Raw genomic sequence first — 13,046 nt, forward strand, 5'->3', positions numbered from 1 at the left:
GCAGCCGTCAGGTGGGAACCCCGTGCACCTGCACGTGCACCCGCATTGCTGGCCGTGGCACGGCTGCAGTGTGCTGTCCAGCGGCAGGCTCTGCAAAGCCGCGGAGGACACTGGCTATAGGGAGGCGTTGCTGGAGCCAGGGCACATCCACTCCTGTTTGTTAGCCCCAGGCAAAGCTCGGCCGTGTGGCCATGAGAGCTGCAGCCACCCCTCGGACTGCAGGGTAGACGCACACAGGGAGAGGTGGTTTGGTTCACGGCAAGATTGCCTCCCGTTAAATGCAGTCCTCTGCCTGAGGGATGTTCTGGTGTGTGCGGAGCAGGTGCCAGGGCTGACCGTCCTGCACCGTGTGTTTCTCCTCCCGCAGGAGCAGACGGCGGCTGGCCAGATGGAGCTCTGCGAGCTGGCTGTGTATCTGGGCAAAGCTGACCCTTGGTATGAGAGCAACGTCAACACACTGTGTCACATGATCCCCAAGCTGGCCACCATGGTACGAGGGGGACCCTCTCTTTTGTGCACTGTCCGTGCTGGGTGGTCAGAAACCCCGGGGGGTCTTTGAGTGAGGGGCGGCTCAGAGCCCCCGCCCCCCGTGTTTCCTCTGAGCGGAGCACGGTGCTTCTGCAGGCACGTGGAAAATACAGAGCGGCCGCGCCAGGCGTTGTGGGGGGCATGGTCTGCGGAGCCAGGGCTTCCCAATACTGGATAATTTGCTCCGGTTTTTCATCAGGCTTATTCCTGTAACGCGGTTCCAGGGGCCGCCATGCAGGGTGGCTGAACGGCAGGGGGAGAGGGTGGAAACGGGCTTGCGTTGGCCCCAGCGGCGGGCAGGATCCCTTGCAAACTTCCCGCCTGGCCCAGGGGAGGTAGGCCTGTGCTGAGAAGCCTGGCTGCACTGAGGCCTTGCCGCTCGGGTTGGCTGGCTTTTCAGACCGGTGGGGGGGGAAGGGGGCCAGACGCTGTCCTCCCCCCTGGTCGTGCTCTGGCGGAACTCCCTGCCGAAGTGGAGCGCGCTCAGTGGACGAGGGAGGGGAGGGTGAGGCAGGCTCTGAGAGCTGGTCTTAGAGCTGTGACGGCAGGTGATGCCAACTGTGCTTTCCACGCAGCCCTCCTCCCTGAGCACTCACCCCACGGCCGACCCCTTCATCATGGATGTGATCGCTTACTACGTCCGCATGGGCATCCAGCCGGTCTGTTTCCAGGTCTACGCTGTGAAGGTCAGTCTGAGTCCTGTGGCATAACCCCCCCACGGCAGCCAGCCACAAGTGGCACTGTCCTTCAGACCCCTGATGTGGAGGCTGTGACGGCGCGTTGGGGGTCCCCCGTCTCCTGCACCCCGAAATGGCATAAACAGACTCCACCAGCCAGTGGAATTGAGGGTGGTTTATTGCTCCTCCAGGATACAGCACAGCACAGATGTAATCTGGTTACAGGAACTGGGGCTAAGAGGCCTCAGTGCCCCCCTTGAAATGGGGGAATCCCAGCCCCCTCCCCAGTTCCTTCTCCCCTGCTTTCCAGCCAGGAACTAACTCACTCTCCTCCAGCCCTTCCCCCCAGCCAGGGCAGCATCCACCTTCCTTTGTTCCTCTCCATGGGGGTCAGCTGGCCAAACCAGTTGGGATCCCCTCTTTGCATAGTGACTCATTGCTTGTCTGCTCGGTGGTGCTACAGACAGCAGCCAGAGAGTTAGCAGGTTCCCCCCCACTATGTCACAGAGGCGCGGGAGGGTTTCCGAAAGAAAGCTTGAGGCGGGCCAGTGATGCAAACAAGGGGGGATTTTCCCTGGGGCCTTTACCCTTTGAGTGGGCTCCTGCACAAGGCCTTGGCCGAGCCGTGGGAAGCTCCCAGGTTTTCCAGGGCTTTGTGCAGGGATATCGGCTTTAATCTCCGTGATCTCCGGGCCCCATCTTCCCTTTGAGCTCCTGCCTCTAGTGATCCTGCAAATCGCTTAGGGAAGCTCCATTGGAGCCATTGGGCTCCATCTGGGTCGTGCCAGGGCCCTACCGTAGAGCTAATTTCATGTGGGCTTTGGCACCAAACCACACACGGGTCCCAAGTGCCTGTTTGCCTGGAGCCGGGTTTGCTCGGGAGGGGTGTGAGCTCCCTTAGCTGAGAGTCTGTGAGGACATACGGAAGCAGGAAGCTCAGGGGAGGTTTTGACTCCGCTTGATCACTGCCAGGTTTGGGGATTTCCTGAAACGTTTCATTTGCTCCCTGCCATCTTCTCTGAAATAGAGTCAGCGTCAGACCTGACATTCCGCAGGAACCCAAAATAATTAGCAAAGGACTTTAAGGAGACCACCTGGCTAGACCGTTAGCAGGGACTGAACCCTCCAGGGCCTGTAACTCCAGACACTTGAGCTGCTGCTGTTCAAGGATAAATCTATCAGCTGGGAAAGAAGCAGGTCCCTGGCTATCTTCTGTGGGTCAGCCCGGGAGCGGCTCTTGAGGCTGAAGTAATGGCTGGGCAGAATACCCGTTCTTGCAGTGCCTCACTGGACTTTCTGGATTGTTCCAGCTCCAGCCCCCAGCTCTCTTTCGGAAAGTTCTTGAGCTCCCTTATACTGATTTTCAGTTCCGTGGAACCAGGCAACTCCTGGGTAGTTCTCCCAGACTCTGTGCAGGACCACCCAGGAAAAGGAGAGGGGTGTGACGTCACTGTTATTCCTAGTGCATACATTACCTCTGGCTGCTTGTTCCTCAAGTGCAGTCACACGCTCGCTGTGATGTCACAATGGGTTGCTGCAGAGATGCCTGTGATGTCACAGAGGGTCACTATGTGGGCACCAGTTAGGAGCTGTTCTCAGAGAAGGTCTTTTCCTCTTTCAGATTCTCTTCAGTAACCCGGCTCAGGAGCCAGCGGAGGACGTTTTCCTCACCGAGCTGAGTGCCAAAGTGCAAGACGGCAAAGCCCCCAAAGGTGCGTGTCTGGTTTCAGCATCTCCTCCCCCAGCATGAATTCCCCTTCCTCCGTGCTCTCGTTCAACAGCCATCCCCTGATCTAACCACGCTCCCCTCCATCACCCCCTGGGCCTGCTGCTCCCGGAGCTGAGCCCACAAGGCCCAGCGGGAGGCAATAACCTAATGGCTGATGAGAATTTCAGCTCATGAATACGTCTCCTTATGATGTCACAAGCTGGAAGTGATTAGCTGCCCTCCCTTCCATGACGTCACTGCACCTGGGGAAAGACTGCAATGTCTGAAAGCATGCCCATTCGTAGGTACTTGCCCTATAGCAGGGGTGGCCAACCCATTTAACAAACACAGCCTAAACAATGGCGGAAAAAATGCGAAACGCCGCACCAGAATTGTCAAACAAAAAAAAAAAAGAAGGAAAAAAGGAGGCTGCCCCTTTAAGGAGCAAGCAAGCTTAGGCTTTTTGGCCATATCAGGCTCCCGGCAACGGCTGCCATCTTGGGCACCATTTTGAATCGCCGACCCGGTGAGCACAGGGGAGCCAGCCGCCATTTGGCAGGGAGGGGGTGCAGGAGTGGCTTCGCTAGCCTCACTTTTGTGGGGGAAGAGCTGCATGCGGATCGTGAGCCATGGCTTGGCCACGGCTGCCCTACAGGCTTAGAAAACTCACCCGAGCGATGCTGAGACAGAGTACGGCACCTCCCAGGTGTATCTCAGACTTCGGTGCTTGGATGCACATGGCTACAACTCCCCTTCCAGGATACAGCCTGAAGAATGATCCCTCAGGCCGGATGCTCCCGTTCGACCTAGGGCTTTAACTTCCAGGCGCTGCCATGAAAATATTCCCAAGCCTAGCGGGGTTGGAATTTGAAAAATGTGGAATTTATGTGTTGCAGGTGTGAGTGTGAGTGAGGGGTGCGGGGGGACCTAATTGCAAGACGTTCTGCCTCCAAGTAGTGTTGGCAGGTTGGGCCACTTGATAAAAGAACAGGAAAGGAAACCCGGATGTAAAACCATGAGCTCTAACCTGCAGCAGAGTAGCCCAATCCTGCTCCCACTGGAATCACTTGTGCCTTTACATTGCCGCATATTTCCCCAGAATGAGCAATGTTGCCATTCAGGCCTCACTTCCCGTTGATTTCCCTCTTCCAGACCAGGTGCAGACAAAGAAGAAAACAACGCTGGAAGCCCCCGGGGCAGATCTCGCGGTAACGTACAGGAAGGTAAGACAGGACTCGGTCCCAGGCCCTCGCTGCTCCCAGGACCCTTCATGGTAGATCTGGGAGAACTCTGTATGCAGGGGCTCTGGGGACAAGGAAAAACTGCCTTTGCTTTCGCTCACGACAAGTGGCTGTGCTCCCTTCAGCACGCGCGTTGCTTGAGGGCTGCATGTGCCAGGACGTCATCTTCCCTGAGAAGAGATGTCGGCTCCTGGAGCAGCCTTCCTAACAAGGAGCCAGCTGTTCCCAGGACACCTAACTCCTCCCTGTCCTGGAAAGCTTGGCTGGGAGGCACAAGGCCTCTTACTGGTTAACTGTAAACTCTAACCCACGGGATTATCATTTCTAATGGCGCCTCTTCACACAGCTACAACATGAGGGGTAGTTTTCAGTGAACACCTTGACGGGCGTTTGTCCACGTGCTTTCCTTTTGTTTTGAGTTCCTCAGTTTGACCATGTCCTGCGAATGTGTTTGCAAAGGTGGGCAGCCCCATCTGCATTAGCTCCTAGGCAGTGTTTAAAATGAGACTTTTTTTCAGAACACACCTCTTTTTCCTAGTCCTCTAGACAGCCCCAAAGGGCCCAGTTCTGCCACCCTTATTTCAACTGCCCAGTGCTTTACTCAGCAGGCGCTCTCTTTGCAATCAACAATATTCCTCATCAAGTAAGACGTTATCGAGCCTGAATAAGGGAGGCAGAAGTTGGTGCTAAATACACAGATACATGCACAAGCACTGGAACAAACTGTCAAGAGAGGTTGTGGAATCTCTGTCATTAGAGATTTTTAAGAGCAGGCTGGACAGACACCTATCGGGGATGGTCTAGGAGAGTCTAGGTAATGCTTATGTAACTGCCACCAGGCAGAATTGAACCTGGCACCTTAGACATAGCAGCCACTACAGCTTGAGCTGTAATGCCAGCTGGCTCTCAACTTAGGCTGTAGAGCTCCCTTGTTCTTATCTCTCCCTGTAAGTGGTCTAAGTGCCACTGCGTGGAACAGAGACCCACACTAGGTGAGGGGGTTACACTTAGTCCTGCCATGAGTGCAGGGGCCTGGACTAGAAGACCTCTTGAGATCCCTTCCCATCCTATGATTCCCAGTTCTCCCTGAGTAGTTTAGAATCTGGGGTGGGTTTTTTGACATGGCTCTTTAAATTGATATTTCTCACCTTTCCCTCTCTCACTGCATATGGGTTTTCCCCACTCCGACCCTAATGCTGTTTCGGTCACCGAGAGGGGCTGGCAGGGTGTCTTTGGGGGATTCACCAGGGGCTTGGTCACTGTGAACCACTCAGATATGGTGGGTTTGAAAGTTCAGCTAGGAAGAGGAATGTTATCAGCCACAGAGGGAAGAAGTTCCGTGAGGATTGGAACGTGGAAGAGAGTGAAACACAAACGAGGAAGAACGTCAAAGTAGGAGCACTGGGGTGTGGGAGGGGAGAGAGCGAGGTCAAATAAAAAGCAGAGCTAGGCTGTCCCAGTGGGCCCTGGATCAGGCACCCAGCCGGTCTCATTCAGGCCAACCACGTTAATCGCCACGAAATGTGACGGAGCCCTTTGTGCAGGTCCTGCTGAGCGATCGGAAGAAGGAGGTGGACGTCTTGCTGCGCTCGGCTGGCCTGGTGATGAAAGCCATTCCCGCCAGCGAAGCAGAAGGTGAGGGCTCTCCGGGTGCAGTGTTTTGAGTATCCTGAGCAGGGCCTGGGAAAGTTACCATGGAGTCTGGCCTCCCCAGGATGCTCGGCGCCTGCTGTGGCTGGGCGTGGGGAGCTGAGTCTGCCCAGACCCGCCTGCCCAAGATGGGATCCCTGCAGCTCATTGTCATGCATCTGACTGCGGAGTCCCAGGCTCACTCTTAAAGAGCTCCCGGGACCTGAGAGTGCAGCCTGGCCTCAGCAATGCTCCTTTGTGCCATGGTGTCCCACCTCTTCTGCACTTGCCAGACCGAGGCTGGCAGGTTTCCATGCAGCGCGCCACCCGAGGGGGAGGGGGAAGGGGAAGGCAGGAAGAGATGCCTCTGGGGGATCGACCTTCAGCTGGTGCACGTGGTCATGGTGCCTCCTCTGCATCTGCCCCCTGCCCCTGTGGGGAGACCCCTGGGGTGATGTGGGATGGAGTCACTGCAAAGGCAGGACCCAGCCTTCTGTAGGGCAAGGGAGTAACTTGTGTGGCTCTCCTTCTGGGCCCCCTCACGCTGCGGTGGGGAGTGCGCCCAGGCATGGGCAGACCGTTATTCTAACATCCCGCCTATGGGGCTGGGGGGTGGCACACAAAGAAGAGCGAGCAGTGGAGGACCCCGGCAGACCTCACCCAGCCAAGGCCAGGCGAGCTGGGCTGACCTGCGCCCTCGTCTCTGCCTAATGCCCCAATTCCGTTGCAGATCTGATGTGCTTGAATGTAAACATTGCTGAAGTCATCAAAACCTCCAACCTGTCGGGCAGATCGTTTTCGGTAAGTAGCTGTGATCCCGTGGGTGGTGATTCAGAGCCGGGTCGGGCCAAGCCACAGCTTGCATGGGAACCCTCCCGGGAAACCCCGGAGCATTGCAGAGAGGGAGGAAGGAAGAGCAGCCAACCTCGTTACCCAGACAGGGTGTAAGGGTCCTGTCCACAGTGTTAGAAAGGAAGACAGCACCCCATACACCCACTGCTCTCCTCGCTGGGCCCAGCTGGGCGGCAGGACAGGGTTTAGGGTGTCTGACCCTGCAGATGCTACTGGGGCTGCTGCTTACCACCTTGGACGGCCAATTATTGGGCAACAGCTGTCTGCTTTCCATGCATGAGTAAAGTTACCTTATGGTTACGGTTACCCAGGTACATCGAAACGCTCCCCAGACCTATGCACAAGCGAGAACTACAGTTCCACTCCCACACTTACCAGTCATGTGGGGGGCCCATGGTTCCTCACGGCTTGAGCACCATGGTTCCTGCGGGAGTTTCCCTGGGGAGCTCAGTTTTCTGGCTCTGGGCTCCCGCGTTTTCTAATGCGATTCTGTTTGTACCTGAATTCAGCCCATATCCATACAAGTATCAGCCTTGTTTTCCTTATTGGTCTGATGTCCCCTAGAAACCAAAGGGACCCTGATTTCTGTAGGTTGTGTAGGCTCCCTGTATTCTCATTAGCACTGACGCACAACCTGTGTCCTGCGGGTAAGGCACAGGGTGGAGACAGAGGTGCCTTTACAGCGTTTTTATTATTTAAAATTAATCTTCCAGCTAATTTTTCACTATATTACCACTTGGCTCCTCCTCCTTAGGGCATCAGGTTATTCCCCATGACTTACTTATGTTGGCATTTCTTAGCTCCAGGGCCTAAACTAGCTAAGCTAAAATCTTGCAGGCCTCAGAACTACAGGCCTTGTATTCCAACCCTACTTACTTCTACAACATAGAATCATAGAATACTAGGACCGGAAAGGACCTCGAGAGGTCAAGTCCTGTCCCCTGCCCTCATGGGACATGATTGCTCTCTCTGCATGCTGATCAGGCGTAGACTTCTGTAACCTACAACTTACCTCTATTTAGCATGAAACAAAAGACAGGACTATGTAGCACTTTAAAGACTAACTAGATGGTTTATTAGGTGATGAGCTTTCGTGAGCCAGACCCACTTCCTCAGATCAAATTGTGGAAGAAAATAGGCGTGACCATATATACCAAAGGGATACGATCAAAAAAGTGAACACATATAAAAAGGACAAATCAAATTTCAGAACAGGGAGGGGGGGGAGGAGGTAAATGTCTGTGAGCTAATGATATTAGAGGTGATAATTGGGGAAGCTATCTTTGTAATGGGTAAGATAATTAGTGTCTTTGTTAAGACCCGGCGTAAAGTGTCAAATTTAAGCATGAATGACCGTTCAGAGGCTAGATCTCTATTACTACTCTATTTAGCATGTGAGGGTTGTTCATAACATAGCATGTTAGCTAATGACAGCATCATATGATAAATGAACAGTAAACTAAAATGACTAGCGATAGGCTGTCTGCAGTTACTGTGGAGGCTCTGGCCAGGTCTTATTTGGGACAACTTAAAAGGGCCTGATTTAGGGATTTATGGCACATCCTGCATTGCTAGGTCTGCGGGTGTTCAGCCCCTGAGATTGCTGACTAGGAGAAGTCTCAGTTAGGCACCTAAATCACTGGCTGCTTTTGAAAATATTGACCCATTTGTGCTGGGGGAAATAAAAGGAAGGAGCCAGCTCCCTCTGTGTTCCAGCAGTCGTGTCTTGTGGCTCAAGGCTCCGAAACATCCGTGCACATGCACCCACGCTCCTCGTCTGCCTCGGGGCAGGCTGGGGAAGGGAAGTGACAAACTCAGCAGGGCTTTTTCCCCCTGTTGCTCCAGACTGTGCCAAACAAGATCAGGACACACGATATCAAAATCCAGAGCATGGAGCGAAGGACCTTCAGCCTGTGCCTGGACAAGGACGTCAGAAGGACCTACACAAACGTGGTCAGGTGAGGCCGCTTGCTGCCGGGCTTTTCACAAGCAATGAGCTGCTGATTTAAAGTTAGACGCCCCCAGAGACACACCATGTCTTTTCCCAAGGTCCCCAGTGCTACAGAGGAGATAATGTTGGTTAGTGACTAGAGTCCAGGCTTGCAAGTCAGGGGACATGGGATCTAGCCCTGACCCTGCTGCTAACCTGGCGAAATGCCTCGGGTGAGTCCCGTCGCCTCCCTCGGCCTGCTCTTACCAGTGTAAAATGAAGTCAGTGCTATCAGCCTTCCTTCACGATGTATTTTGAGATCTTTCTATGGAAAACCCAATGCAAAGTCTTTTATTCGATACAGTACCTGATAAAAGATAGTGGCTAAAGCACAGGACTGAGGGCCAGGAGATCTGGCTCATTTCTCAACACAGCCACTAACTTCCTCAAAATCTTGGTCGTTCCATTTTCCCAGTTGTAAGGTGTCATTAGACTCTTCTCTCCCACGTGGGGAGGAGCGGGGGGGGGGGCTTCTGAAGCCTAAGAGGCAAGGTGGGAGAGCAGATATCTTGGGCCCATATCTGTGGGAGGAAGAGACAAGCTTCCGAGCTCCACAGAGCTCTTTGCGCTCCATGGCGTGTGATTGCACGTGACACACTGGATATGGCCACAGGGGTCTCCATGTCCGGCTGGAAACTGTTGTGTAATGTTTGCTGTTAAACAGCTGCTTGAGTTTTACCCCCAAGCTGCATGTCTGTGGTGGTGGAAATCGTTCTGCTTTGCAGCAATTAAAGTGGCTTTTTCCCAAAGGATCCCACATCCTTGCAGAACAGTCAGGGGCAAGGAGCAGGTCAGTGGTCAGTAAGAAGCCCTATGGGTGGGATGTACTTTCTTCCCAACCTCGAGGAAGGGATTCCCCAAGGCAACAGCCAGAGGCCACTGAGGACAATCTGCTGCGGTAGGTAAAACTTCAGTGTGCTGGCATCTCCTCTCTGTAAGCCTGTGGCACTAGGCTTGACTGTGACAGAGGGGTGGCTGGGCCAAGTCCGAGTGAGTGGTGTTCAACCTGGCATTCTCAGTCACAAACCAGTGTTTCCTGTAGGCTGAGCGCTTGGACAGCCACCCAGGAGAGATTCAGGTACTGCCCAGCTAATTAGCAGAGCACCCACAGCTGGCAGGATGTGGTTTTGTTGGTGGTGCACATCTGCACATGCCTTGCTGCACAGAACAAAACTTATTCTGCAGACGGATAGAAAAAATGAGAGGGAACGCTGGTCACAATCCCACTCGCATTTGGCCCAGAGGGAGGTGTAGCGAGGCCAATTTCGGCATCTTAGGCTGCTGCTCAGAAATACGCTACCATCGGCAGCTGCCCAGTTCATCTGTGAGTGGCCTCCAGCAGCAGAGTAACCCAAAAGATTTGAGGCCCAACAGGCGAAAAGACCCAACAACAATTTCCTACGAACCTCACCAGGGGAAACATTGTGTGAATCTCCCGGGTAATGCTGCAGTGGGTGTGAAATGTTTCCAGAGACCAGAAATGAAGCCTTAGGGAAGTCGGAGAGGGCAAACTGGTGACTGTGAGAAGTGCCTTCATAGATGGTGCCTTTTCCCGATGGTGAGAGCTTGTGCTGGGGGATGCTGCTGCCGTCTTGTGGATGAAGCGTAAGCCCAAAGTCCTTGCTTCTCGTCTTCCTCTAGGTCCCAGGGCTCTGTGCAAAGGGGCAGGGCGTTAGCTTTGGTGTCACGACAGAGGTCTAGTCTCAGCAATGACAGTCCCGCCGCTGCTTCCAACTGAGACAGTTTTCTCCTTGGTTTCCTGTCCCAAGCTCCGGGGAAGTGTGGTGGGCCCCATTAAAAACAAGCTGTCACATCCTGCATCAGCTGTGGCTGCCTTTCAGTGATGGAGAAGTGAAGTGTTTTGTATGGGACAGTCTCAAGCCCCGGTATTTGGTTCTGAAAGTTGAACATCCAGAACCGGATTCAAGGGTTTTAGCTGGAGCCAAATGCAAAATTTGGATCTGGGTTTGGGTTTCAAATGCCTTCAAAGTTCTGGGAGTTGGAAGGTGGAGTTTTGATCCAGGCCCATCTGCAGTACACAGTTTTCATTCCCCTCAGGCAAACCAAGGCTGCCGAAGGCACTGTGTGAGTCAAATTAATAATAACAACATTGATTACAATGATTAGATAATATTTTTAACAAAAGGCAGTCCAAGACTACAGATAGACTATATATCTTAGTTATGCGGATGTAAATCCAAAGCAATAGCCACAGCCAATGGAGTTACTTGGTGTGACGTAGTGGGGGGCGTGCTGTCTGCTATATAACCCAATGTGGTATGGGGATGCCTTGCTGGTTGCTGGGCTTGGGCAGTGGGTAACCTCCACTGGCGGCTATTTGTAGTACAGCCCAACAGGACAGCGGATGAGTCACTAGGCAAGGGGCTCACAACCTGTCCGACAGGTCGCCTCCCAGGGAGAGAGACAAAGGGAGGAAGGCGGAGATCAACCCCTGTCTGGGGGCAGGGCTGGAACAGAGTCAGTTTCTGTCTGGGAAGCAGGGGAGAAGGAGCTAGGGAGGGAGCTGGGATTGCAGGCCCCAGCCACCCCCTATCTCAAGGGGGGGCCCTGCGGCCTCCTAGCCCCAGTTCCTGTAACCAGATTGCATCTGTGCAGTGCTGTATCCTGGAGAAGCAATAAACTCCCTCTGTTCTACTGGCTGGTGGAGTCTGTTCGTGCCACCACGGGGGTGCAGGAGACGGGGAAACCCCAACGTGCCGTCACACTTGGGTATACACTGGTGTAAGTGAGATCACTATTTGGCCCGAGTCAGCATGTTTAGTAAAAGCATCTTTCATCTCTTGCAGTGTGGACGTTTCTCCTTGCCTGGAACCCAGCTACTGCTTGCAAAAGACAAGGACAATGAGATTCAACCGGCATGAAACAGGGGATATGGGACTGGCCAAATACATGCCCAAATCTTTGCTGTTGCCCATCAACACATTTGCAGGAATCATCCAGTGAAGAAGGTCAGACAAATCTGACACGAGGGGAGCTTGGTTGGCTCACCACAGAAGGAGGACTGAAAAACACACTAAAAATTCCACTTACCGAGCTACATTAGTACATGAAGTTAGGGCTCAAGAGGGGCATGAAAACCAGGAAGACGGTTGTGATGCTGTGGCTGAGACCAAAGCCAAGGAACAAGGCCTGGGGGAAGCTGGAAGATCGGGGGTCTCTTGTAATGTAAGGGTGAGGTTGGGCTGGGGAACTGAGCACAGGGGGAGGAGATAAGCAGGAGTCTGACTGTTATTCTGTGTGTGTCAGTAACATACCTTGCAGGGAGAGGAGGGGTTTCTTCCCAAGAACTGGAGACAAGCTGGTAGAGTTTGGTTGTTGCTTGCTCTAGGTGTGGCACAGGATGCAATTATTGTTATTTGATATTTTTTATTATTGAAGTGCCTGATACCCCTAATCTGGGATCAGGCCCCCTTTGTGCTGGGTCCCTGCTCCAGACAGGCAATCGCCTCGAAATGTTCACTCAGCAAAGAAACAAGCTTTTAAGGGCTGATTGGAATTGGGTAAAACGTGTGTGTCACTAGCGTCTGCCTAGCTCCCATGGAGGACAGTGCGAAAAACGGCCATGGACTTCCAAGCTAGTAGTTTTGGCTAGGATCAAACATCACTCCCGTAGCAGCAGGGCCACGTGTTCCCATCTTCATTTCTGCTCCTTACCAGGTGGTGTCATTTCACATACCCCATGTAGATTCATTAATTTGTCGATCTAATTCAAAACGAAGCTTCTCTTCAGTCCTGATAGATGTGATCGTTACACTTTCCTTGAGTGAGACTCTTGGTGCCTACTCCCACAGAGTTACACCTCCTCCCAAAATTGTTATTTGCTCCCACACCACATTGCCAATGTTGCTTTGTCACAAGGATGCAAGAGCAGCTACCCAAAGAGCCCATCAGCGGCTTCTCTAGTGTCTTGGCTTTCATCTCCTTTCTGTTCGGTTCTATGTGTGAGGGCCCAGAGCAGCTTGCACGTGGTAGGGCACTGTTGTGTGGTGCATCTTGGGCCAAGTGGCTATGCAGTTGTGAACGGTTTCAAGTGCAGCACATGCTCCCAAAGAGGTCCTGCTCAGAGTCACAACAGCCCCAACATGGAATGGTGCTGTCTGCTGAAGGTGAACGAAGGGGGCTGCAGGATCCGTGCATCCCAGCTGAGGGTTAAGCCTGCAAGACTCCCACAGAGCTGCTGGTGAACTTTTAAGCTGCACCTCCCAGCAGAATTCATCCAGGAGAATAGCAGGAAAAACATCCCCTCCTCTTCCCCTCCTCCCCCCGCCCCATACTCCAGAGGTGACACCCCGTACTCCTGCCATAGACCAGCTGGTCAAGTTGGGAAGTGATGTGTGTCTTTCCCAAAGGAAACTGTTCCTCTGACAATAGGGGACTACTTAATTTAGTGCCTAAGTGTG

At 53.4% G+C, this 13,046-nt stretch overlaps 1 protein-coding gene across 3 annotated transcripts in view; it reads left to right on the forward strand.

Annotated features, from left to right (window-relative positions):
- The window catches only part of PIK3R6 (phosphoinositide-3-kinase regulatory subunit 6), a 58,915-nt gene extending 47,236 nt beyond the window's left edge, over nucleotides 1-11,679 (forward strand). For all 3 annotated transcript variants that reach the window (XM_075903474.2, XM_075903473.2, XM_075903476.2), the window contains 8 exons: nucleotides 368-490; nucleotides 1,104-1,214; nucleotides 2,827-2,917; nucleotides 4,066-4,136; nucleotides 5,699-5,789; nucleotides 6,514-6,584; nucleotides 8,481-8,593; nucleotides 11,433-11,679. In XM_075903474.2, the coding sequence (XP_075759589.2) occupies nucleotides 368-490; nucleotides 1,104-1,214; nucleotides 2,827-2,917; nucleotides 4,066-4,136; nucleotides 5,699-5,789; nucleotides 6,514-6,584; nucleotides 8,481-8,593; nucleotides 11,433-11,589 (828 nt within the window). In that variant the 3' untranslated portion in view covers nucleotides 11,590-11,679. The remainder of the gene's footprint in view (nucleotides 1-367; nucleotides 491-1,103; nucleotides 1,215-2,826; nucleotides 2,918-4,065; nucleotides 4,137-5,698; nucleotides 5,790-6,513; nucleotides 6,585-8,480; nucleotides 8,594-11,432) is intronic.
- Nucleotides 11,680-13,046: the final 1,367 nt, after the last annotated feature.

This window comes from Pelodiscus sinensis, chromosome 20 (genome assembly GCF_052426305.1).
Source record: "Pelodiscus sinensis isolate ZL-2025 chromosome 20, ASM5242630v1, whole genome shotgun sequence".
Taxonomy (NCBI): domain Eukaryota; kingdom Metazoa; phylum Chordata; order Testudines; family Trionychidae; genus Pelodiscus; species Pelodiscus sinensis.